The sequence below is a fragment of the Gymnodraco acuticeps genome, unplaced genomic scaffold (genome assembly GCF_902827175.1).
Source record: "Gymnodraco acuticeps unplaced genomic scaffold, fGymAcu1.1, whole genome shotgun sequence".
Taxonomy (NCBI): domain Eukaryota; kingdom Metazoa; phylum Chordata; class Actinopteri; order Perciformes; family Bathydraconidae; genus Gymnodraco; species Gymnodraco acuticeps.
Genome location: NW_022989977.1, coordinates 381,909 through 406,568, shown reverse-complemented (window position 1 = coordinate 406,568; position 24,660 = coordinate 381,909). Strand labels below are relative to the sequence as shown.

Below are 24,660 nucleotides of genomic sequence, written 5' to 3'. Positions count from 1 at the left end.
CAGTTAAAAAACGGGACTACAGTAGTCATCCAATAAACGCACCGTTGCCGTCCTCTAAACTGACACTCCCGCTGTCAATCAACGCACTCGTCTCTGATTGGTCACATCGTTGGTGGGCGTACCCTGCAGTATTTGTTGTTGTTTCCGTTTAGGAGAATAGGAGCAGATCAGTCGACATTTCTGTGCGTTATGACCGTTTCTTAAGCCAATCATTTAGAGACTTGACGACCTAAAGGAAACAGCAAAGTGTATCTGGATTTATCGTGTTTTTAGTGAAACCTGTGTGTGTCTTTTTGCAAGGTATGTGAACATTAGCGTCTTCTTCGATGCGTTAGCTGCAGCTGTTAGCATTGATAGCTATATAGCACAGTAAACGGTTGATTTCGTATTCAGGTAGCAAATAAAAAACACATTACACACTATGAAGAGACGTTGTCACATAGTCAATTCCAACGATCTGCTTTGTTAGTTTGGTTATGTTATTGTAATACAGTAGGAAGGCGAATCAGCTGATCTCGATGCTGTTAAAAGTGACGTGGCCTCAATTCACGATGACCAAAACAACCCTGATAGCAGACACTGACATCGTGACCACAACAATGTGAATATTAAAAATATAGGGAGAGAGCTATGATTGTTTAATTTTTCAATATTCAGTTAAAATGATTATTACTCGACACAGTGTGCAGTTTCTGCCGTTTCCTCCACCCACGCCTAGTTTAACGTAGGATGTAAACAGTGGCGGATAGTTGGGGTTCTTGTGATGTAAGAGCACGAGTGGTGGAAAGAAACGAAGTACAGTTACTCAAGTACAATTTTGAAGTACTTGTTCTTTACTTGAATATTTACATAATGTCATTTGACTTCACTACATTTATTAACACAGCTTTAGTAATTTTGAAAATGTGAACATTTTTCCTAAAAAAAACGTAATACACTTTCAACTTAATCCATCTCTAAAATTAAAACTACTGGACTAACTGTTCAAGTCACAACAAAGTATAATTATACAATATATTACAAAATGTGGCTTGGTGCAACAATTTGAACAATGTAATAATGTGATATATATATATATATATATATATAATATATCACATTTGGAGGACTTTTTTCTCCAGAATTACTACTTTTGATCCTTTACGTACATTTTCTCTTGATAATAACTCTGTACTTTTACTTTAGAATGTAGGCTTGACTTGTAATGGAGTATTTTGACTACAGGACTTACTTGTAACACAGTATTTTTCCAATTTAGTATTGCTACTTTTACTTAGTTAAAAGATTAGAGTACCACCTCTGAAGAGCACTATTGTTATTGGGTTTACAAGGGTTCCCATTTATGACAGTACGGTTTAGATGAAAATATCGATGGGCATATTCAATCTGTCTTCAAATGTTTAGTTTTGTTTGACCAAAACACCAAAGACATAAAATGATACAATTCTAATTGATATATGAAAAATAAAAGCAGCAAACACTCCCAATTGAGAAACTGAATTCAGAGATTGTTTCTAAATTGATGAAAATATATATATATGTTGTTTTCCTTTGACTAATAGCTTAACAAATTCAAGGTCAATTGTCAAATTGATGCCTCAGCAATTAACTGATTAACCCTTAAAGCATTTGAAAACAATAGTAAGCTCAAAGATATCAAAGAGGGAGAAGTACACACTCCTAATGTGACCTCCACAAAACACGTGATTAAATCAAGCCCGATGTCATCATTCATCAAACAATGCTGTGCTCTTTACGCGGTCATATCACTTGTTGACTGAATACACTGATTGGTGACGTCAGCCATTGCTCTGTATTCTTTGTAAATAATGCCATTGTGAGGGAATTCATGTTTTCTTGTGTTTGTTGCCTTGTTGTTTACAGATGGGCAGTCAGTACCAGCGCTCAGTACCTCTAGAGGTGAGGAGAGCAGAGGGAGAGAGGGTCCGGACCAAGCATCCAGACAAGATACCGGTCAGTATGACATCTGTTAACATGTTGCATCTGCTGTTAGTGACCTTCAATCAGTTAAACTGGGTTAGGAGGTGTTATGTTTGTACAACAAAATAACCAAGATCTCTATTTAAAGCCGGTTATCCTAATAAAATATTAAGTATATGAATTCTTAAACAGATTGCAACTGTAAATTAGTATGAATGTATTTGTTGTTGTTTAGATTTTGGCATATGGCTGATTACTTTTGGCTCTATTTAACCAGATCATTGTGGAGAAGTCCCCGAGGTCACGCGCCCCTGAACTGGACAAGAAGAAATACCTGGTGCCCTCAGATTTAACAGGTGAAACACACAAACTTCAAAATCCCAGTTAAATCTCTCAGATGACTCATCACATCCAGCAATCACCAGCTCTTCGACGGGATACATTTCAGTTTTGGTGGTCACATAAATGTATAAAAGCTGTTTTTATAGCAAACACTCAGCACAGGTGATTTCATAGGTGTATGCTTAAAACTCGCACTGCAACATACCAAAAATAATTGACATTGCATATGGTCAAGTAACACAAAAAACATCAATCATTCCTAAATAAAGGGTATCATAAACCATACGGTGCATAAATAAGTGTGAGTCTGATCTTTTTAAAATGATAAGATCCCGTATTTTTAATCACGCTCTATATTTCTCTTCTCTACCACGACACATTCATCTTACTGTGAAGATAAAATATCTCGTCCCCTTGCGCTTTTACTGAGAAATAATCCATAGTTAATGTTATAATTCCATCTGTGTCTCATGCTATAAGTCAAAATGTCTTGCTGTGAAAATCTGGTAGGTGCACTAAGGGAAACAGTTCATGATTCAGCCTGATAGTGTCACTGCATAATAAGGTTTTTTAGCTTTTTTGTCTTTCTGATTGAATTTAACGTCTTGATTTCTCTTGGCAGTATTCCTGTTTTTTGGTCAGAAGACTGAACAGTGTACTGGTCATTTCGTCGAGTCGTCTGTTTCCTTCCTCTTTATGTGAAATGAAACGACTGAGTGAGACCCTTGCTGAGCTTGCTGACCTCTTTCTCTTCTTCCTTTTCTTAGTGGGCCAGTTGTGCTTCCTGATCCGTCAGCGTGTGTCTTTGAGACCGGAGGAGGCACTCTTCTTCTTCGTCAACAACTCCCTTCCCCCTTCCAGCTCCCCTCTCTCTGCTGTATATGAGGTAACTGTACCCGTCCACACACATGTTCACAAGGAGCTTCTTCCCAACGCACCACACACACACACACACACACACACACACACACACACACACACACACACACACACACACACACACACACACACACACACACACACACACACACACACACACACACACACACACACACACACACACACACAGAAACAGAAACTGTTTTTCATGCTAAATAGATCTGCTGAGACTTGATGTCAAGTTGAGCCTGCCAGTAACACTCTTGCACAATAAGAGAAAATTCTGACCTGATCATAATTAAACTTGAAGCTTTTTGGGTGCCAGAAAAAAGCTTTTTGACTACACTTTGATCAGTCAACTCAAATTTGGGGTGAATTAAAAAAAGAAAAAAAGTGCATATTCAAAGGTTTTAGTGTCACATGCACAAAGCTACAGTGTAGAAATGGCAATGAAATTCTTCTGACCTGAGCTCCTCCAACAATGCAACATATATAATGAAATACAAAATAAAAAGTAGTGCAAAAAGTCTATATACAGGTCAATATAATACGCATTTTCTAATAAGCTTTAAATAATCAATTATGAGGTTATGTTGAGTGTGTTAGTTAGTGTGCATTCCTAAGTACCATTGTCATGCTAAATTATTTATTTTCCCCTTTCTTGTTGTTGTGTCCCAGGAGCACCATGAAGAGGACCTGTTTCTCTACATGACCTACAGTAATGAGAGTGTGTACGGTGCCTGAGTGAGGACAAAAGACTGGAGAAAGAGAGAGAGAGAGAACGAGGCTGTCTGAGAAATAAAGAGTTAAGGCTGTTTGTAATGCTTCACACCACTATTATTCTCTATTAGTTTTGATAAGTAACTACATGGTGAAAGAAAGGCTTGGCACAGGGCAGACGTTGTCGCTGGTAGGGTTTACCGTCGTCAGTATTTCCGGGTGAGCTTAATGCATTTGAGTTAACTTCAAGTTATGTTGATTAGAAAGAATGAATGCATCGCAAAAGGAGGTTAATGAAATTACGTTGAGGGATCTCTCTTATTCTTTCTCAGTCCTCTGTATTTAATGCAAATATTTGTTGTTTTTTTGTAAATTAATATCATAAACTTTTGTGGAAAATAAAGATGAAAATGCATACATTTCTGATTCTGTACGTGTGTCATTCTGCAACGTCTGCGGTTTGGATGTCAATTGGAAAACAAATATTTAAATGATTTATTTATAAGTACAACACTTGTACTCTTAATGTATGTGGTTTAGGGGAAACACAAATATAGAGGAAAGTATTTTGTCTTTACTGATCAGATGAGTCATACTCACTGGACACTTTTAGGTTTCCGGCGTTTTTTTTTTTTTTTTCTACATCTCAACACATTATTTGAGCAACAGGCGTTTCATCTGCATTTGTGTCTGCATGACACAGGGTTACATAACTCAGTTGTCAGATCACTAGCCTGGTCTGAGAAACTTCTCCATTATATCGAAAGTTAGAGAAACAGAAGCCAGAGGAGCCATGGAGCTGCAGGAGATCCCCAACGAGGGGGAAACACACGAGGAAGGTGAACCGATGCTGGAGGTCAAAACTGAAGGTACACATTTTATTTATTCAAAAAATAGGTCCAAAAAAGCCTATTAAGGAATATATAGAAATGAAAAACGATGAATGCACAGTATTGTAGTGTTCCTGTTTTCTATATGAAAAATACATTTAAAAAAGTGTAATAAAACTATAATATTAAGAGATTTTCATTTAATATATTTTAGTTCAACATGTATTTGAGATTTAAAAAACATGTCAGGTGGTTTTGTCTGTTCAATTGAGTCTATCTTTATTTTTGTCTGGCTTTAGAGGAAGCAGAGCCTGACCACTACTCCAAACTACAAAGTCCATCTGAGGATATCTATTCAGAAGCTTTGGTCAGTGGCGATCCCGTTAAAACAAGGGCAGAAACGACCCAAGCAGGTACATCCTATAATACAAATTGTTGGTGTTTTGAAGCTGCTACGTCCAAAGGTAACATGTAACATGTTTCAGCGTGCCTAAAAGCCACTTACTAAAAATAAAGGGTCTTCATTGGTCTTCCATAACACATTTTGTTTTAAAACTGCTCCATGATGTTTCTCACATTCTATATTTGATGTTGAAGTAAAACACACCCCAACAGGGAGTTGCATCAATTCAATATATTGCTGGTTATTCACCAATATGTTTTTGTCATTGTTGTTATTGGTTACTGTACATGAAAAACTGCAGCCTATGTAATAATGACACGAGTGTTTCTCTGAAAACCGATTCAAATTCAAGAAAAAGAAAAAGCAGAAGGAAAGGTTTGAAAGCTTAAAAACCACAGCAGAAATGTAGGGGAACAAACGTTTTAACTTTGATCAACGATTACATTTTCATTACAGAAATAATGTCCGTTATTGTTTTACTTTTAATAAAGCTTAGTAGAGGCTTGTTAAGAATGTTTGACGAGCTGGGTAATTGTTCAATTCCAACTTATTTTCTTTTATTGTTGTTATTCTAAAAAAGCTTTGATGACATGTTAAGGTAATTTCTCTGATAAACAGAAAAGTGGAGATATCAAGGACATTTTCACATATTTGTATTGTTTACTTGCAGCAGAATAACAAAACAAAGTTGAAATATGTAGTGAGTATTTTCAATGACGATTGATCTGCTGGTATTTATTTTCAAACAATGTAATAGTAATATACTGTATATTATAATTAAAGTAGCTCAAAATGCCCCCCACAATTTCCCAGCACCCATGTTAACATTTTACATTTGTTTTTTCTAAACAACAGTCCATAAGCCAAAGGTTCCCACGACAGAAGAGGAAAAAACCTTTGAGGAATTGAAACCAATGACATTGTTTTTACAATGTCTCAAATAATTAAATAGGAAATGTGTTGAATGCTCAGTTAGTAAGTCAGTTATCATAAATTGCCATTGTTCCATTGTTATATTATTTTATTTTCAAAAGTATTTCTTACTTATTGAAGTATGATGGTAATTTACCTCCATTTTAATCTGGACAGAGTGAATATGATATACTTACAAGTAGATATTTATGAAAATAATGACAACATTTAATTTATTGCATATATAGACTATTACAATTTATTTACATTTTGTGATTCTTTAAACATGTTGTCTGTGAGCATTAAAGTATTTTCATATTTGTAAGTGATGGGAATCAAACTATTCTTCATCCAATAAGGGGGGATATCTCTGTAATGCAAAACCATCTGTTTAATACAAGTACACTTCACTAAACCCAAGTCTGTCTTTTGTAAGGAAACAGCAACTCAATGTTTACAAGCACCTGTTGAAATCAAAACACTGTTTTCCTATTTGTTTTGTGATAATGCAACAATTTAAAAAGACAGAAAGAAAGTAATACGCACAAAAAACATTGAGATGCAAATACGTATTTGTTGTTGTAATTCTCATTTTGTCCACAAGAAGCTGGAGTGCACCACTAGTGGCCTGGTTTGTTTCCCCCTCAGAATTCTGCATTTTGATATAAAATGTATCTGTATCAGTCATACTATGTTCTGTCTGGGAACTGTGCTCCATACATCTGAAATGACCTCAAAAAACAGTCCTATATTTTGTTTTAAACCACAACATGTCTCCAGGAAGCAGTCAATCTCTCACACAAAGAGAGATACAGTCCAAGTTTTGGAAACTGAAGGACAAGCGGATCACTGTGCCCCATGAATAATTCAGTAATCACTGAAAGTCATGTTGCTATGACTACTACTAGACAAAGGAGGGGGGGGGGGCGTCGTCTTAAAGCTGCACTCAGATGTAAGTCAGCAGAACAGACAGACGGAGCAGGACAACAAGCTTCATCAATAATCTCAGGACACTTTTCTCCATGTATATCAAATTTTGCCGCATTTATGGTCAGGATAAAAAAGATGGAGCCGGTGAAAAGTTATCACCTGAGTCCAAGTTATCTGTTGAACTGCAGGAGGAAAAAGGTAGGCCAGAGCCTTCATGGTGTTTTATGTTCGTGCGTATTCTGAAATATCTCTCCAACATCAGGCTGATTTCTTCCTCCTCAGGCAAACCGACGGAGGGGAACTCACGTCTGTACCGTGCTGCGTGTTTGTTCCTCACCATAATCTGCCTGGTCCTGCTGCTGGTCGTCATCATACTCAGTCTGAAACGTGAGTATCTGCAGCCATGGATCATGTCAGCACTGTAAAAACAAACAACTACTTCAGCTGGATTATGTTTGTAACTCCAAAACAGATTATGAAAGGATTTATGGTTTCACTGGCAGGTCAGAATTAAAAGAAATAAATGTGTCAGAGTCACTTTGCCATGGTTCCTTTTTTGCTCGTAGAAACCAAAAAGGATTATAAAGTGTGTCTGATCTAACTGCTGCAGCCTGTGGGCACCATTCCTTTCTCTTAAAACTCCTCCCACTGTGCTCTGCTTTCCAGTCCAAACTGGCTCTACCATCTGTCCAGAGAGAGAGGGAACTACAGCAGATGAAAGGCGGAGTCGTCCTTCTGATTCGACATGCAGCCACGAGAAGTGCGAGGCTCTCTTCCCCGAGATGCAACCCGAACGTGAGTGTGATGCCAACTAGACAAAAACAAAACCTTATGCAAGCCAGGGAAGCATCTTCATCAACCGAAAGAAAAACTAGAAGAGTGCAAGTGCATCTACTGCTTTCATGTCTGAATCACAATTATATTAGCTTTGTGTGCAAATGTTGAAAGAACCAATCCTAATCCTGAGGGGTCAGAAGTCAAAGACAGTATACAACAGTCATTTAAAGTAAGTTTTTCAAAATGTGTGAACCACCAGAGGTCCTTGAACGAACGATCATAAATCTGTACATTAAAAAATCAGACTGATGGGTCCAGTACTATGTGAGATTATTGGCGTACATGACAAACACATGACCCCAGGCTCCAGACTGACGGTCGCCGCAGTTCTGCTTTCACAGTAGCCCAAATCGTTTTTTAAATAGGCCTCAGAGGAAGTTAGTTCATGTGCTAGTTTTAATAGAGCTGAGAATGTTTAATTGAATTACCAAGAATTCAACTTTGATCATCTTTATTGTTACCTCTTATACAAAAAGCATTGAAGATGGCCCTGTGTTTACATACACCTACATTTATAGGTAAATGCATGCACACAAAATGTGTTTGGATAAACAAACTCCCTTGAAATGTTTAAAAGCAAATTAAAAACCTATCTATTTAATATGGCTTTTAATGTGGGTTAACTTTCAATTGTCACTAGTATCATTGTCCATGTTTTACTGTATTTTATTTCTGTTTTGCTTTTATTTTACATTTTTAAATTTTATTTTTAACCCTCTGGAGTCTAAGGGTATTTTCTCGATTTTTAGATGTTTTCTTAAATCACCTTTTAAATGTATTTCTTCTAACATGGCACCCATGTGTTACATATCAAAATGTTCAGGACAATCTCTAGTATTGCTATATATGCAAATTACTCACCTTAGAGCACTGTTTGATGAGATAAGTAGCACAAAAGCTTAAAATTTGACATCTGATTTTCGGAAAATCTTCAAAACTCTTGTGAAAACACAAATTTACTCATGTGATCGAATTGTTTTGGTGTTTTAGATTAGGTTACCAAAGTCCTAGGATTACAAAAGTAGTGAAATATTTGAATTACACTGTATATAAATGTGTTATTCATGTCTAAAATTAAATTTTATAAATTCGCATTCTGAGTAAAACAGCTGTCAATCACTCTACTTTCACCACAGCAGGGACTGAGATATATCAGGACTGAATAATGACTTCATATTACATAACAAGGTTCATGTGATGTGTAAAAAAAAAAGAATTGAGCATTAGAACTTTTTTTTTCAACCAACAATTTATTATAATACCAACAATGTATATAAATATAACTGCAAAATCTCACTATTTACAATATTGAACATCAGAACTTTTTTTCCTTCAACCAACTATTCATTATACACTGACAAAATGATCCTTCCTCCAGTAGTCCAATACATTGTCCAGTTTCAGCAGCCCCATGTATTTATAGAAATCCTCTACAGTCAAGTCAGTCCATTTGTAGGTTTTACACTTTCCCATCTCCTGTGCAGCCCGCTTGTTTGTGTTGGTACAGAGTGTCTGTACTGTTAGTGCACTGAAGAACAGCTTGAACAGGTCAAGGGGTTTGTTTGATACTGTTGAGCTGAGGCCCGGGTGTGCGAGCAGGTTGAAACCTGGAGACAGGGGGAGCAGTGTCAGGGTCTTCGCCTGTCTTCCAAGACAGTGGAGCTGGCTGCTGTGCAGGTGGGGATGATGGTGCATGGGCAGCTGGTGGCTGTGTGGGAGGTACATGTGCTCTACGAGACCTCTTTGCTGTCCGGGTTGATGGTGATGGCTGTAGCTGTGGTGGAGCTGAGGTGTATCTTGACCTCGTCGCAGGCAGAGATGGAGGCAGCTGTCGTGATGCTGGTCCACTAGTGCTTGGTGGGGATGGCAGTGGTGAAGGCCCTTGATCCATGGTAGATCTCAACATGGTGGCAGGCACAGCTGGAGGCTCCTGGATAAATGTAATCTGTGGGCCACTAGGCTCAGGCAGCTGTGACACCTCTCTGTAAAACAAATAAAAATTGTGGTACAACAATTATTACGAAGTTCAACACACACACACACACACACACACACACACACACACACACACACACACACACACACACACACACACACACACACACCCACACACACACACACACACACACACACACACACACAAATGGCAGGCACACATATAAATAAATTAAATGTCTCCGTTGTGGGACAAATAAAGGATTATCTCATGCATCTACACATGTAACCTTACTTATACACACCAAAATAACGTTTACACATAAATAAAGTTTATCACAGACACACATGTAAATAAGTCTATGACAAAGTCTCATATGTACAGAACAGTATGATCAAATAAAATACATGTCTATAAATGTCTCCGTTGTGGGACGAATAAAGGATTCTTTTTATTCATCTACACATGTAACCTTACTTATACATGCCAAAATAACGTTTACACATAAATAACATTTACACAGAGTAAACGTTTACTAATCAAGAGTCTATTTTGTCCCGAGAAAAAGTTCATGAGGGGAAAATAAAAAGGTTGATAAATCCATTGTTCATTTTCGCGGTACTCCTCACAAAATGGCAAATGCACTACAAGTTATATTTACACTTACCCATCCTCAAATGAATCCCTGCTGTCCCTGTATTCTTCTGTAGGAGATACTCTTGAAAAGCTACGATTCTCGCGATTCCGCAGATATCTGAATCATATTTCTACTCTTACAAACGCAAATCTATGATTAAATACGTAAATAAATGTGCACTTGGACTTAACTCCAGAGGGTTACATATTATCACTGTAGATGTTTTCTCTGATTCTGTATTAATTTGAATATTTTTGTTATGTTTTCTGTAAAGCACTTTGGGCTGCTTTGTACATGAAAGGTGCTATGCAAATAAAGTTTATTATTATTATAAAAACATAAAGAAAAATAATGCAGAAAGAAGAAAAAGCGTTAGATTTGCTTTATTAGGGCCCGAGCACGAAGCGCTAGGACCCAACGGCGTCCTAGCACGAAGTGCAAGGATACCTATTGTTATTGGTGGAATTCTTCTTATTATTTTTCTGCGCTTTCGACCTGTTTTTGAGGCCTTTAGGATGCTGACAAAGTTGTATAATTTTGCACGGACGCCAGGACCGGTAAAAAATTCAATATTCTGGAGTCAATGGGTTAAATATTCCAACCTGCTCAATAGCGCCACCTATCAAAATCCCATTTTGGAAAAAATTAAAAAAGTCGCACCGTAACTCCGAATGACCTGACATTTTGCACACATATCCGGGAGTACCTGCTCTACAAATAAGTCCATGGGAACCCTAAGCTTCGCCTACATTTTTTTTTTTAAATTGGCAAATTTACATAAACAGTTAAATATTCACTTAAATTTCAATTTTCAGTTTTTCAACACCAACCTTGGTATATAGCATCGGTGGAGGGTCAGAAACATTACCCTAGGAGATGAGCATGTTCAAACGATAAATATTTCCGCCATTAATTAAAACGTACTCGCAAAAAGGCGTGGCTTATAAAGAAATGCTCATAACTCATCAACAATGTATCCATTCACCACAGATTTTGGTGGAAAGTTTCAATCTGTCTTGGGAAATAGGCACACCAAATAATTTTCATTTAAGACTATAGGGGGCGCCAAAAACACCACCAATTTATAACTCAATAGCGGATGTACGAATTATTATTATTTTTTTTTTACACATACTCTCGAGGTGACTACGAATTCAGATTTAAAGTGTCGCAACAAATTCAGAATGTGGGCGTGGCCTATATATATTTTTTAAAATTGCGATAGCATAAAATGAGCTTCGGACGCAAAACTTGGGACACACGTCAGAGCCCACGACCTTTTCGAGAATGTAAAAAAAAAACGTACATTTTCAAAAAAACTGCTCACTAGCGCCCCCTATTGTGTGGTAGTCGCATATCGTTTCTCAGAACTTCACGAATTTTGGCACAGACATTCCTCATGGAATTGCGGACATATTTGTATATACATTCCATTAGCCCCGCCCCCCAAAAAGTCGGCCATTTTGAAAAATGTGCGTTTTTTATGCATTTTAAGCACATTCGTGCAAATTCCTCCTAGGGGAATGATCGGAAAAATTCCAATCCAGGACACGTTCAGCCCCTATCCAATATGATACTTAATTGAGAAGAACATTTTTGATAGCTCAATCGTGGAGGTCGTAAGCTAACAGCGAATACACCATTTTTGACGATTTACATGTCGCAAATTACTCCAAACTACTCGGATATAGTTAATCCGATATTCACGAAACGCTGTATACATATTGCTATTATGATTGCACACATATTTCAAATTGCCTTCCATTAGCCCCGCCCCCCAGAAAGTCGGCCATTTTGAAAAATGTGCGGTTTTCAGCCATTTTACGCACATTCTTGCAAACTCCTCCTAGGGGAATGATCGGAAAAAATCCAATCCAGGACAAGTTCAGCCCATTTCCAATGTGATGCTAAATTGCGAAGGAATAGTCGATCGCGCGAACGGAGAACTTTCCATTTTTGACGATTTACATGTCACAAATTACTCCAAATTACTCCAAACTACTCGCGTATACTTTTTCCAATATTCACGAAACGCTGTATACATATTGCTATTATGATTGCACACATATTTCAAATTGCCTTCCATTAGCCCCGCCCCCCAGGAAGTCGGCCATTTAGAAAAATGTGCGTTTTTCATGCATTTTAAGCACATTCTTGCAAACTGCTCCTAGGGGAATGATCGAAAAAATTCCAATGCAGGACAGGTTTAGCCCCTATCCAATATGATACTCAATTGCGGAGCACATTTTTGAAAAATCACTCGTGGAGGTTGTAAGCTAACAGCGAATACACCATTTTTGACGATTTATATGCCGCAAATTACTCCAAACTACTCGCGTATACTTTTTCCAATATTCACGAAACGCTGTATACATATTGCTATTATGATTGCACACATATTTCAAATTGCCTTCCATTAGCCCCGCCCCCCAGAAAGTCGGCCATTTTGATAAATGTGCGGTTTTCAGCCATTTTACGCACGTTCTTGCGAACTCCTCCTAGGGGAATGATCGTAAAAATTCCAATGCAGGACAGGTTTAGCCCCTATCCAATATGATACTTAATTGAGGAGCACATTTTTGAAAAATTACTCGTGGAGGTCGTAAGCTAACAGCGAATACACCATTTTTGACGATTTACATGTCGCAAATTACTCCAAAGTACTCGGATATAGTTATTCCGATATTCACGAAACGCTGTATACATATTGCTATTATGATTGCACATATATTTCAAATTGCCTCCCATTAGCCCCGCCCCCCAGAAAGTCGGCCATTTTGAAAAATGTGCGTTTTTCAGCCATTTCACGCACGTTCTTGCAAACTCCTCCTAGGGGAATGATCAGAAAAATTCCAATGCAGGACAGGTTTATCCCCTATCCAATAGGATACTTAATTGAGGAGCACATTTTTGAAAAATTACTCGTGGAGGTCGTAGGCTAACAGCGAATACACCATTTTTGACGATTCACATGGCGCAAATTGCTCCAAACTGCTTGCATATAGTTTTTCCAATATTCACGAAACGCTGTATACAAATTAATATTATGATTGCACACATATTTCAAATTGCCTTCCATTAGCCCCGACCCCCAGGAACTCGGCCATTTAGAAAAATGTGCGTTTTTCATGCTTTTTAAGCACATTCTTGCAAACTCCTCCTAGGGGAATGATCAGAAAAATTCCAATCCAGGACAACTTCCGCGCATATCCAATGTCATGCTACATTGAGAAGGAATAGTCCTTCGCTCAAACGGGGAGCTCGTAGGCTAACGGAGAATGTACCATTTTTGACCAATTATATGTCAGATAAGCTACTGAGCCCTGCCTGTCTGCCTGGCACATCAACTCTCTCACACACACACACACACACACACACACACACACACACACACACACACACACACACACACACACACACACACACACACACACACACACACACACACACACACACACACACACACACACACACACACACACACACACACACACACACACACACCTACTGTTAGTCCAACAACGCCCTTTGCTGGCGGCATATTCATTACAAAAGACACTCCCGAACCCTAACCCTACTGTTTATTTGTAGATATCTCCTAAAGCCTACAAATAAAGTGTGAAATGTAGGCCTGTTACATTTATTATTGAGCAATATATATTATACACACTGTTCTGATTTCGGCACTGACCTCAGCAGCTGTTCTCACTGTAACATCACCTAACATCCAGGGGACATGTGATTAGTGAGTAAACAAACGGTAAAGGGCAGAAAGTCTGATGCACATTTGATCATCTCAAATAACTTATAATCACAACGGAAACAGTTTGCAGAGCTGTGCTTCGTTGACAGAAGTCCAGCCATGCGTCACACCTCTTTTAAACATCACTGTTGGCTGAAATCGTCTCAGGAGAATACGTCAGTGTACCCTCGGTTATAGCTCCTCTAGAGACACTGCTCTCTCCCCTAAATCAGTGTATCCTCGGTTACGGCTCCTCCAGACAGCCTCCTCGATAATCGATCCTCGACGAGCCTGTAGAGACATTTGTTTTCCTTCGACATCCGTTTCCGGGTCGCTGCCGGAGGACCTGGGAGTCTGGGACGCGAAAATTATAGAAATGAGAAACGTCTAATTTCCCAGGACTCGCGCACGTCTGCTTGACACCGGGACGACCGGCTGCCCTCCCCGACAGGCGCACGGACGCGAGCAGGGGCGGCGCCAGGGGGGAGCTAGGGGGTGCTGACGCACCCCCCAGGATTGCCAAAGCACCCCCTAAGCACCCCCAAGAAATATGTGTTTTTTTTTTCTTCCAAAAATTATTATTATTATTTTTATTAAATTAAATTAGAAATATTATTGATTACATTAATGCATATGTGAAACAAACACATTTTTGACCAAAAACATAAAGCCAACACAGGTGATATGATTAGGCCAATGGCCAGCACCCATTCGATTTTTGACCTACCCATAGACTAAATTACTTTGTGACACTTGGGTGACTTCCTGTTAGCTAGAGCGCCAAATGATTTGCTAACAGCAAAGTGAAAAATTGATCGTTTTTAATCCTTAAACGTCCATGTGTGGACACTCAATCAAAACCAACTGAAAGCGAGAGGGATTCTGCACATAATAGGCCTCGTGAGTACAAGTAGCTTACTTCTGGGTCTCTGTGTTTCATTCAAGCCCTGCTCTGTGTGTGTGTGTGTGTGTGTGTGTGTGTGTGTGTGTGTGTGTGTGTGTGTGTGTGTGTGTGTGTGTGTGTGTGTGTGTGTGTGTGTGTGTGTGTGTGTGTGTGTGTGTGTGTGTGTGTGTGTGTGTGTGTGTGTGTGTGTGTGTGTGTGTGTGTGTGTGTGTGGCACGAGCCATTTTGTGTGCGTGCGCGAGCGAGCGAGAGAGCTCGCCTCGCGCACCAGTGGGTATCTACCGGAGATCGTTGTCGTTGTCACTACTCGATCTGCAGCTCTGCCCGATCTGCAGTGCGCATGTGCGAGATGGTCCGCTATATTGGACAACTCCGGACGGCAACCAAAATAGGACAACATTGACACAGTGGCTTTTGGCAAAGCTAAAAAGGAAAACTCGAGAGAGATGAGTTATTGTTATTACAACGTGACTTCACTATTATTTAACAACTCTTTTTATGGGGTTCGTTTATTTGGGGTTAAGTACATTGTCAGAATAAGTGAGAAATTGATTTAACTTCTGTTAGACAGCTATCATACTGAATACATATTTACTGTGAATGTGTGCAAAAACGTATGGCATATCTAACAGAAGTTAAATTCATTTCTCACTTATTCTGACAATGTACTTAACCCCAAATAAAAGAACCCCATAAAAAGAGTTGTTAAATAATAGTGAAGTCACGTTGTAATAACAATAACTCATCTCTCTCTCGTTTTATTTTTGAGCTTTGCTAAAAGCCACTGTGTCAAGTGTCCATCTTGGGTTGCCGTCCGCAGTTGTCCAATATAGTGGACCATCTCGCACATGCGCACTGCAGAGCTGCAGATCGGGTAGTGACAGTGGTTAGCATCTGGTGCTAGCTAGCCAAGCTAACGGATATAAGGAGCTTTTTCAACAACAAGGTGGAGGGAGAACTCTCTCCTGTCAGACGGAGAGTCTCAGGTAACCTCAGCTCAGGTGAAGTAAAGGACTCTCTCAGTGTTTAGATGGTTAACTTTAGTCTAGTTATCTCAGTGGGTCTCAAACGGTTTGTTTTAAAAGGGGAGTGATTTGTAAAATATCTATAAATAAAAAGTAAATCTGTTGACAGTTCTGTTTCGTATGGGTATTCAGAGATGTATCCATAGATCTCTTAATGTTGCTCTCAAAGTGCACCAGATTGATGCTTTTAACTTCAATATTTAAAAACAAATCTTCCCGGGGGAGCATGCCCCCGGACCCCCCTAGAGGAGGTGAGGACCCTCCTAGAGGAGGTGAGGTCCGCTCTCCACTTGTAAAAATAGCACTTTACCCCTGCCTATATGCCGTGAGCTGATTATCGAGCCTTCATTGTAACAGTCGCGGGTGCACTGTGTGGTGTGTTGTGTGTGTGTGTGTGTGTGTGTGGTGTGTGTGTGTGTGTGTGTGTGTGTGTGTGTGAGTGTGTGTGTGTGTGTGTGTGTGTGTGTGTGTGTGTGTGTGTGTGTGTGTGTGTGTGTGTGTGTGTGTGTGTTGTGTGTGTGGTGTGTGTGTGTGTGTGTGTGTGTGTGTGTGTGTGTGTGTGTGTGTGTGTGTGTGTGTGTGTGTGTGTGTGTGTGTGTGTGTGTGTGTGTGTGGGGAGTGTTGCAATAGACAATTCAACTATAGCGCTGGTGCATTAATGGGAAACCCTAAATGTTTGAGCACCCTCTATGAAACGTCAAGCTACCCCACAGCACCCCCTAGAGGAAATCTCTGGCGCCGCCACTGGACGCGAGGGCCCGCTCATCACTGCGCGCACAAGTGCGACCGCAGTTTTAATTATTTATGCAATTGAGTCTATGACCTTTTGTTCTGACTTGTATTCTGCACTGATGCCTCTCTCCCTCCAGATTCCAGCTGTCGGCAGTGCCCTGGCGGCTGGCTGCGTTATGGCCCGTCGTGTTTCTACCTGTCCACCTTCAGGCTGAGCTGGGAGGAGAGCCGGAGGAACTGCAGCTTCAGCGGAGGGTCTCTGGCTGTCATTACCAACAGGGGACTCCAGGTGGGTCTTATGTCACTTCCTCACCTGGCCATGAAGTGTAAACATGCAGTTCACCTTTCTTACCATCAGTGGTGTTTTCTCTTGCAGTATTATCTGACCAAGGTGGGGAAATTGAGTTACTGGATCGGGCTGAGACAAATAGCAACCACATGGACCTGGGAGGACAAGACTGAGCTGACAGAGAGGTGATAATTAGTGAATTGACTGATCATCTCAACACATTTCTTCTTGGTCTCTGGATATTGTTGTTTTGTACACATGTGTATTTTACTCTTTCAGAACAAAACACTCAGTGGCCACTTTATTAGGTACATCCGTAGGATCCAGTGCAATCCAATACAACAGCACTGCCTTCAATTCTGAAGTAAGGTTATATTTAGGCTGGTAATTATTGGGGTCTCAGTCTAAGTTCTCAGATCTTGTACTTGAGTAAATGTAAAAATACCAGAATACAGGAATACTCTGTTACAGGTAAAAGTCCTGCATTCAAAATGTTACTCAAGTAAAAGTAGAAAAGCATCAAAATAAACTTGAAGTACCAAAACTAAAAGTACTCTTATGCATTATGCATGTCGGCACATTTCAGAATAATATACTATATGTTTTGATTATAATTATTGATGCATTAATCTGTTTATCAAAGCTGGTAAAGGTGCAGCTAGTTTTAATAGCTTTGTATTGTGAAATTACTCAAGGTGTAACTAAAGTCAAGCGTTGATTATATTTCACATAATTTATCCCAATCTGTAAAGTAACTAAAGAAATTAAATAAATGTGGTGGTTAACGATTTACCTCTGAAATGAAGTGGAGTAAAAGTACAAATTAGCATACAATGGAAATACTCAAGTAAAGTAAAAATACCTCAAACTTGAGTAAATGTACTAAGTTACTTTACCACTGTAGTTTACGGCGGTGACCAGACTACATTTCATATTGTAATGGGTTGCATGAGATTGTACAGCTGTTTCCTAATAAAGAGGCCCCTGGGTGCATCAACTGTGTATTGTAATAAAAAAACAGACATATTCACTCTCAAATAATCACAATGTCCAATGACAACTATGCAAGAGTCAATATTCTTATTCTTTTTTGTTTGCAGTTATTGGCAGGATGGTGGGTCAACAGGGGGTTGTGGGAGCCTGAGCAGTGATAAACCAGCAGAGAAAAACTGGAGAAAAGTTCCCTGTGGGGTCTCCACCTACTTCATCTGTCAGCTGTAGCTCTGACCGCTTCTGCTCTTTCTTTACGAATTAATGAGGAAACCAATTTCCTGTCAACAAGCAGCAACTCCTCCGTAACATTTCAAACCATGTCTCCTTCACTTCAAATGAGTAATAACCAGCATTGAAAGATTGTAATATTATAGTTTCATATTTAACGCTTGAAAAGAGATATAGACAGTCTATTATATATTATGTTTGTGTGTAGCATTGTGTTGTCTTACTGTATAATGCAGGGGTGCCCAACCAGTCGATCGCGATCGACCGGTCGATCGCGGGGAGATTCCCAGTCGATCGCGAGATGTGTCTAAAAATAGAACAACAACATTCTGTTTTATCGTTAATGTCCTATAACATAATCTTCCCGTGCCAGAATAATGCACTTGATCGCATCAAAGCTTTGTGATTGGCCGGCGTGACCCCATGTGTCGGGGCGTGGCTGGTGAGCAGTGGGCACTATTTCGCTGACGTTGTCCGTGTCAACAGGAGTGACAGTCACACAAGACTACAATTATGGCAGAAGCAAAAATATTAATAAAATTATAGTTTCATATTTAACGCTTGAAAAGAGATATAGTCAGTCTATTATATATTATATTTGTGTGTAGCATTGTGTTGTCTTACTGTATAATGTAATGATCTGCTGTTCTTTTTCTTCAAATGACTGTGGCCAGTGAGTTTGTTTCAACAAGGTTTTATTGTCATATAAAAAGCAACTACATAATAAGTTGAATGTCTATGTTTCACTTTATTTGAGCTAAGCATATTACTGCTACATTGCTACAAAAATAACACATTATTTTTCTAAAGCATAATACTGCAGGTACAAGTATGGACACATTTACTTCATATGTTCAGGACTTTAAGATGAAGGTCAGGAGAACGCTCTTCAGGCTCAGGCAGAATGTCTTTCTAAACATATTTAATGTCCTGGTCCTCGTCCGAATCCTCCTTCTCCATCTCCAAACCCAAAGTGCTGTGGCGAATCATCTGCCATCCTGTCAGAGACTTCCTGTTGTTTAGACCCCCTCTGTGTTTAGGTCTGAGCGTAGGGGTCCCTGAGATGGACCCCTTCATGGTGTCCGTCTTTTCCATTCCCTCCTTTTCATTCTCCTCCTCTCTGGAGAAAGCCTTGACGTACCGCCGCATCTTTTGCAACATTGGGTCATTTCTGTCCTCAACCCTGTGGACGTGGTAGAGGGGAAAACTGGTTACAGTTGCTTCAAGGGAAATACTTTCACCATGGTAACCATTCAGTATTTAGAAATGCATCTCCTTTATGTCGAAGGACTAAGAAGAGACATCTCATAGAACGAACGGTTAACATGAAGCAGCAGAAAACATCCTAATGTACGGTCTCTAGTATGGGTAAAACTCCAGTCATAACTATGTTTCCCATAATGCAGCTAATGGCATTCCTTGTTGAACATTATCTTATTTTCTCAGTAGGAAGGCGAATCAGCTGATCTCGATGCTGTTAAAAGTGATGTGGCCTCAATTCACGATGACCAAAACAACCCTGATAGCAGACACTGACATCGTGACCACAACAATGTGAATATTAAAAATATAGGGAGAGAGAACCAGCACCTTACCGTGGTAGAGAGGTTTGTGTGCCCTGATGAACCTGGGGGCTGTGGTGTCTGGAACCTTGTGTTCCTGGTAGGGTCTCCCATGGCAAATTGGTCTCAGGCAAGGGGCCAGACTAAGATTGGTTCAAAAGACCTCATGAAAGAAAAACTAAGAAGTGAGGATACCCGGCCCGGAGGAAGCCCGGGGTCCCCTTCTGGAGCCAGGCCCAGAAGGAGGACTCGTCGGCGAGCGTCTGGTGGCCGGGCTTGCCACGGAGCCCGGCCGAGCCCAGCCCGAAAAGGCAACGTGGGCAACACCTCCGCTTCTCCGTCCCGCGGGCCCACCACCTACGGGAAACATCGATGGGGTCGGGTGCGCTGCCAGAAGGGTGGCAGTGAAAGCGGAGGGTCTCGACGGACCAGACCCGGGCGACAGAAGCTGGCTTTGGGGACGTGGAACGTCACCTCTCTGGGGGGGAAGGAGCCGGAGCTTGTGCGGGAGGTGGAGCGTTACCAGTTGGATCTGGTTGGGCTCACCTCTACGCACAGCGTCGGCTCTGGAACCTTACTTCTGGATAGGGGTTGGACTCTATTCTTCTCCGGAGTTGCTCAAGGTGTGAGGCGCCGGGCGGGTGTGGGGATACTCACAAGTCCCCGGTTAGGTGCTTCGTTGTTGGAGTTTACCCCAGTGGACGAGAGGGTCGCCTCCCTACGCCTGCGGGTTATGGGGGGGAAAACTCTGACTGTTGTGTGTGCTTATGCACCCAACAGCAGTTCAGAGTATACGGCCTTCTTGGAGACCCTGGAAAGAGTCCTGTATGGGGCTCCTGAAGGGGACTCTTTAATCTTGCTGGGAGACTTCAACGCACATGTGGGCAATGATGGAGACACTTGGAGGGGCGTGATTGGGAGGAACGGCCCCCCTGATCTGAACCGGAGTGGTGGTTTGTTACTGGACTTCTGTGCTAGTCATGGATTGGCCATAACAAACACCATGTTCGAACATAAGGATGCTCATAAGTGTACGTGGTACCAGAGCACCCTAGGCAGAAGGTCCATGATCGATTTCGTTATCGTATCATCGGACCTGAGGCCGTATGTTTTGGACACTCGGGTAAAGAGAGGGGCGGAGTTGTCAACTGATCACCATCTGGTGGTGAGTTGGGTCGAGTGGCGGGGGAAGCCTCTGGATAGACCTGGTAAGCCCAAACGTGTAGTTCGGGTGAACTGGGAACGTCTGGAGGAGGCCCAAGTTCAGGAGGCCTTCAACTCACACCTCCGGCGGAGCTTTTCGGGCATTCCTGTGGAGGTTGGGGACATTGAACCAGAGTGGTCGGTGTTCAAAGCCTCTATTGCCGAAGCCGCGGCGGGGAGCTGTGGTCTCAAGGTCCTAGGTGCCTCAAGGGGCGGTAACCCTCGAACCTCCTGGTGGACACCGGTGGTCAGGGAAGCCGTCCGACTGAAGAAGGAGGCCTTCAGGGATTTGTTATCCCGGGGGACTCCGGAGGCAGTTGCAAGGTACCGACAGGCCCGAAGGGCAGCAGCCTCATCCGTGGCCGAGGCAAAGCAGCGGGTGTGGGAGAAGTTCGGAGAAGACATGGAGAAGGACTTTCGGGCGGCACCAAAGTTGTTCTGGAAAACTGTCCGACACCTCAGGAGGGGGAAGCAGGGAACCATCCAAGCTGTGTACAGTAAGGATGGGACGTTGTTGACCTCAACTGATGGAGTGTTAGGGCGTTGGAAGGAACACTTTGAGGAACTCCTGAACCCGACAACTCCGCCCTCTATGTTAGAGGCAGAGCTGGAGTATGACGGGGGATCAACACCAATCTCCCGGGGGGAGGTCACTGAGGTCGTCAAACAACTCCACAGTGGCAAAGCCCCGGGGGTGGATGAGATCCGCCCGGAAATGCTGAAGGCTCTGGGTGTTGAGGGACTGTCATGGTTGACACGTCTCATCAACGTTGCGTGGAAGTCGGAAACAGTACCGAAGGAGTGGCAGACCGGGGTGGTGGTTCCCCTATTTAAAAAGGGGGATCAGAGGGTGTGTGCCAATTACAGAGGCATCACACTACTCAGCCTCCCCGGGAAAGTTTACTCTAAGGTACTCGAAAGGAGGGTCAGGCCGATTGTCGAACCTCAGATTGAGGAGGAACAATGCGGATTCCGTCCTGGTCGTGGAACGACGGATCAGCTTTTTACTCTCGCAAGGATCCTGGAGGGGGCCTGGGAGTACGCTTATCCGGTCTACATGTGTTTTGTAGACTTGGAGAAGGCGTATGACCGAGTTCCCAGGGAGTTACTGTGGGAGGTGCTGCGGGAGTATGGGGTGAGGGGGTCTCTACTCAGGGCCATCCAATCTCTGTACTCCCAAAGCGAGAGCTGTGTCCGGGTCCTCGGCAGTAAGTCGGACCCATTTCCGGTGAGGGTTGGCCTCCGCCAGGGCTGCGCTTTGTCACCAATCCTGTTTGTAATATACATGGATCGGATTTCGAGGCGTAGTCATGGGGGAGGGGGTCTGCAGTTCGGTGGACTAAGGATTGCACCACTGCTTTTTGCAGATGATGTGGTTCTAATGGCTTCATCGGTCTGCGACCTTCAGCACTCACTGGATCGGTTCGCAACCGAGTGTGAAGCGGCTGGGATGAGGATCAGCACCTCCAAATCTGAGGCCATGGTTCTCAGCAGGAAACCGATGGACTGTCCACTCCAGATAGGGAATGAGTCCTTACCCCAAGTGAAGGAGTTCAAGTATCTCGGGGTCTTGTTCTCGAGTGAGGGAACAATGGAGCGTGAGATGGGCCGGAGAATCGGAGCAGCGGGAGCGGTACTGCAGTCGCTTTACCGCACCGTTGTGACGAAAAGGGAGCTGAGCCAGAAGGCAAAGCTCTCGGTCTTCCGGGCCATTTTCGTTCCTACCCTCACCTATGGTCATGAAGGATGGGTCATGACCGAAAGAACGAGATCGCGGATACAAGCGGCCGAGATGGGTTTTCTCCGCAGGGTGGCTGGTGTCTCCCTTAGGGATAAGGTGAGAAGTTCGGTCATCAGGGAGGGACTCGGAGTTGAGCCGCTCCTCCTTCGCGTCGAAAGGAGCCAGTTGAGGTGGTTCGGGCACCTAGTTAGGATGCCACCTGGGCGCCTCCCTAGGGAGGTGTTCCAGGCACGTCCAGCTGGGAAGAGACCAAGGGGTAGACCTAGGACCAGGTGGAGGGATTATAACTCTTCGCTGGCCTGGGAGCGCCTTGGGATCCCCCAGTCAGAGCTGGTTGATGTCGCCAGGGAAAAGAAAGTTTGGGGCTCTCTGCTGGAACTGCTACCCCCGCGACCCGACCACGGATAAGCGGAAGAAGATGGATGGATGGGAGAGAGCTATGATTGTTTAATTTTTCAATATTCAGTTAAAATGATTATTACTCGACACAGTGTGCATATTCTGCTGTTTCCTCCACCCACGCCTAGTTTAACGTAGGATGTAAACAGTGGCGGATAGTTGGGGTTCTTGTGATGTAAGAGCACGAGTGGTGGAAAGAAACGAAGTACATTTACTCAAGTACAATTTTGAAGTACTTGTTCTTTACTTGAATATTTACATAATGTCATTTGACTTCACTACATTTATTAACACAGCTTTAGTAATTTTGAAAATGTGAACATTTTTCCTAAAAAAAACAAAAACGTAATACCCTTTCAACTTAATCCATCTCTAAAATTCAAACTACTGGACTAACTGTTCAAGTCACAACAAAGTATAATTATACAATATATTACAAAATGTGGCTTGGTGCAACAATTTGAACAATGTAATAATGTGATATATATATATATATATATATATATATATATATATATATATAATATATCACATTTGGAGAACTTTTTTCTAGATCTGCTGAGACTTGATGTCAAGTTGAGCCTGCCAGTAACACTCTTGCAAAATAAGAGAAAATTCTGACCTGATCATAATTAAACTTGAAGCTTTTTGGGTGCCAGAAAAAAGCTTTTTGACTACACTTTGATCAGTCAACTCAAATTTGGGGTGAATTAAAAAAAGAAAAAAAGTGCATATTCAAAGGTTTTAGTGTCACATGCACAAAGCTACAGTGTAGAAATGGCAATGAAATTCTTCTGACCTGAGCTCCTCCAACAATGCAACATATATAATGAAATACAAAATAAAAAGTAGTGCAACAAGTCTATATACAGGTCAATATAATACGCATTTTCTAATAAGCTTTAAATAATCAATTATGAGGTTATGTTGAGTGTGTTAGTTAGTGTGCATTCCTAAGTACCATTGTCATGCTGAATTATTTATTTTCCCCTTTCTTGTTGTTGTGTCCCAGGAGCACCATGAAGAGGACCTGTTTCTCTACCTGACCTACAGTAATGAGAGTGTGTACGGTGCCTGAGTGAGGACAAAAGACTGGAGAAAGAGAGAGAGAGAGAACGAGGCTGTCTGAGAAATAAAGAGTTAAGGCTGTTTGTAATGCTTCACACCACTATTATTCTCTATATTAGTTTTGATAAGTAACTACATGGTGAAAGAAAGGCTTGGCACAGGGCAGACGTTGTCGCTGGTAGGGTTTACCGTCGTCAGTATTTCCGGGTGAGCTTAATGCATTTGAGTTAACTTCAAGTTATGTTGATTAGAAAGAATGAATGCATCGCAAAAGGAGGTTAATGAAATTACGTTGAGGGATCTCTCTTATTCTTTCTCAGTCCTCTGTATTTAATGCAAATATTTGTTGTTTTTTTGTAAATTAATATCATAAACTTTTGTGGAAAATAAAGATGAAAATGCATACA

General features: G+C 41.5%; 2 protein-coding genes across 5 annotated transcripts; both read left to right on the top strand.

Annotated features, from left to right (window-relative positions):
- Positions 1–82: 82 nt before the first annotated feature.
- On the top strand, positions 83–24,660 carry zgc:92606 (uncharacterized protein LOC100000242 homolog). 2 transcript variants are annotated; one of them, XM_034211424.1, is made up of 5 exons: positions 83–300; positions 1,885–1,974; positions 2,219–2,297; positions 3,051–3,169; positions 24,198–24,660. In XM_034211424.1, exons 2-5 carry the CDS (start codon positions 1,885–1,887, stop codon positions 24,261–24,263), a joined length of 354 nt encoding a protein of 117 aa, XP_034067315.1. In that variant the 5' UTR covers positions 83–300; the 3' UTR covers positions 24,264–24,660. The 2 variants fall into 2 exon arrangements, with proteins under 2 accessions (XP_034067315.1, XP_034067314.1); XM_034211423.1 differs by lacking the exon at positions 24,198–24,660 and adding an exon at positions 3,841–4,301.
- LOC117543260 (C-type lectin domain family 4 member E-like) lies at positions 4,560–19,010 on the top strand. Of its 3 annotated transcripts, XM_034211420.1 has the most exons (7): positions 4,562–4,751; positions 5,012–5,125; positions 7,240–7,344; positions 7,624–7,752; positions 16,908–17,059; positions 17,147–17,244; positions 18,160–19,010. In XM_034211420.1, exons 1-7 carry the CDS (start codon positions 4,676–4,678, stop codon positions 18,278–18,280), a joined length of 795 nt encoding a protein of 264 aa, XP_034067311.1. In that variant the 5' UTR covers positions 4,562–4,675; the 3' UTR covers positions 18,281–19,010. The 3 variants fall into 3 exon arrangements, with proteins under 3 accessions (XP_034067313.1, XP_034067311.1, XP_034067312.1); XM_034211422.1 differs by lacking the exon at positions 7,624–7,752 and having other exon boundaries at positions 4,560–4,751; XM_034211421.1 differs by lacking the exons at positions 4,562–4,751; positions 5,012–5,125 and adding an exon at positions 6,842–7,155.

Excerpts from the sequence above, each read along its gene's own strand:
- LOC117543260 (XM_034211420.1), top strand. The coding sequence starts at position 4,676 with ATGGAGCTGCAGGAGATCCCCAACGAGGGGGAAACACACGAGGAAGGT. Across the intron at positions 4,752-5,011 it reads GCTGGAGGTCAAAACTGAAG|AGGAAGCAGAGCCTGACCAC; the intron begins GTACACATTTTA and ends GTCTGGCTTTAG. Across the intron at positions 7,345-7,623 it reads CATCATACTCAGTCTGAAAC|TCCAAACTGGCTCTACCATC; the intron begins GTGAGTATCTGC and ends TCTGCTTTCCAG.
- zgc:92606 (XM_034211424.1), top strand. The coding sequence starts at position 1,885 with ATGGGCAGTCAGTACCAGCGCTCAGTACCTCTAGAGGTGAGGAGAGCA. Across the intron at positions 1,975-2,218 it reads AGCATCCAGACAAGATACCG|ATCATTGTGGAGAAGTCCCC; the intron begins GTCAGTATGACA and ends CTATTTAACCAG. Across the intron at positions 3,170-24,197 it reads CTCTCTCTGCTGTATATGAG|GAGCACCATGAAGAGGACCT; the intron begins GTAACTGTACCC and ends GTTGTGTCCCAG.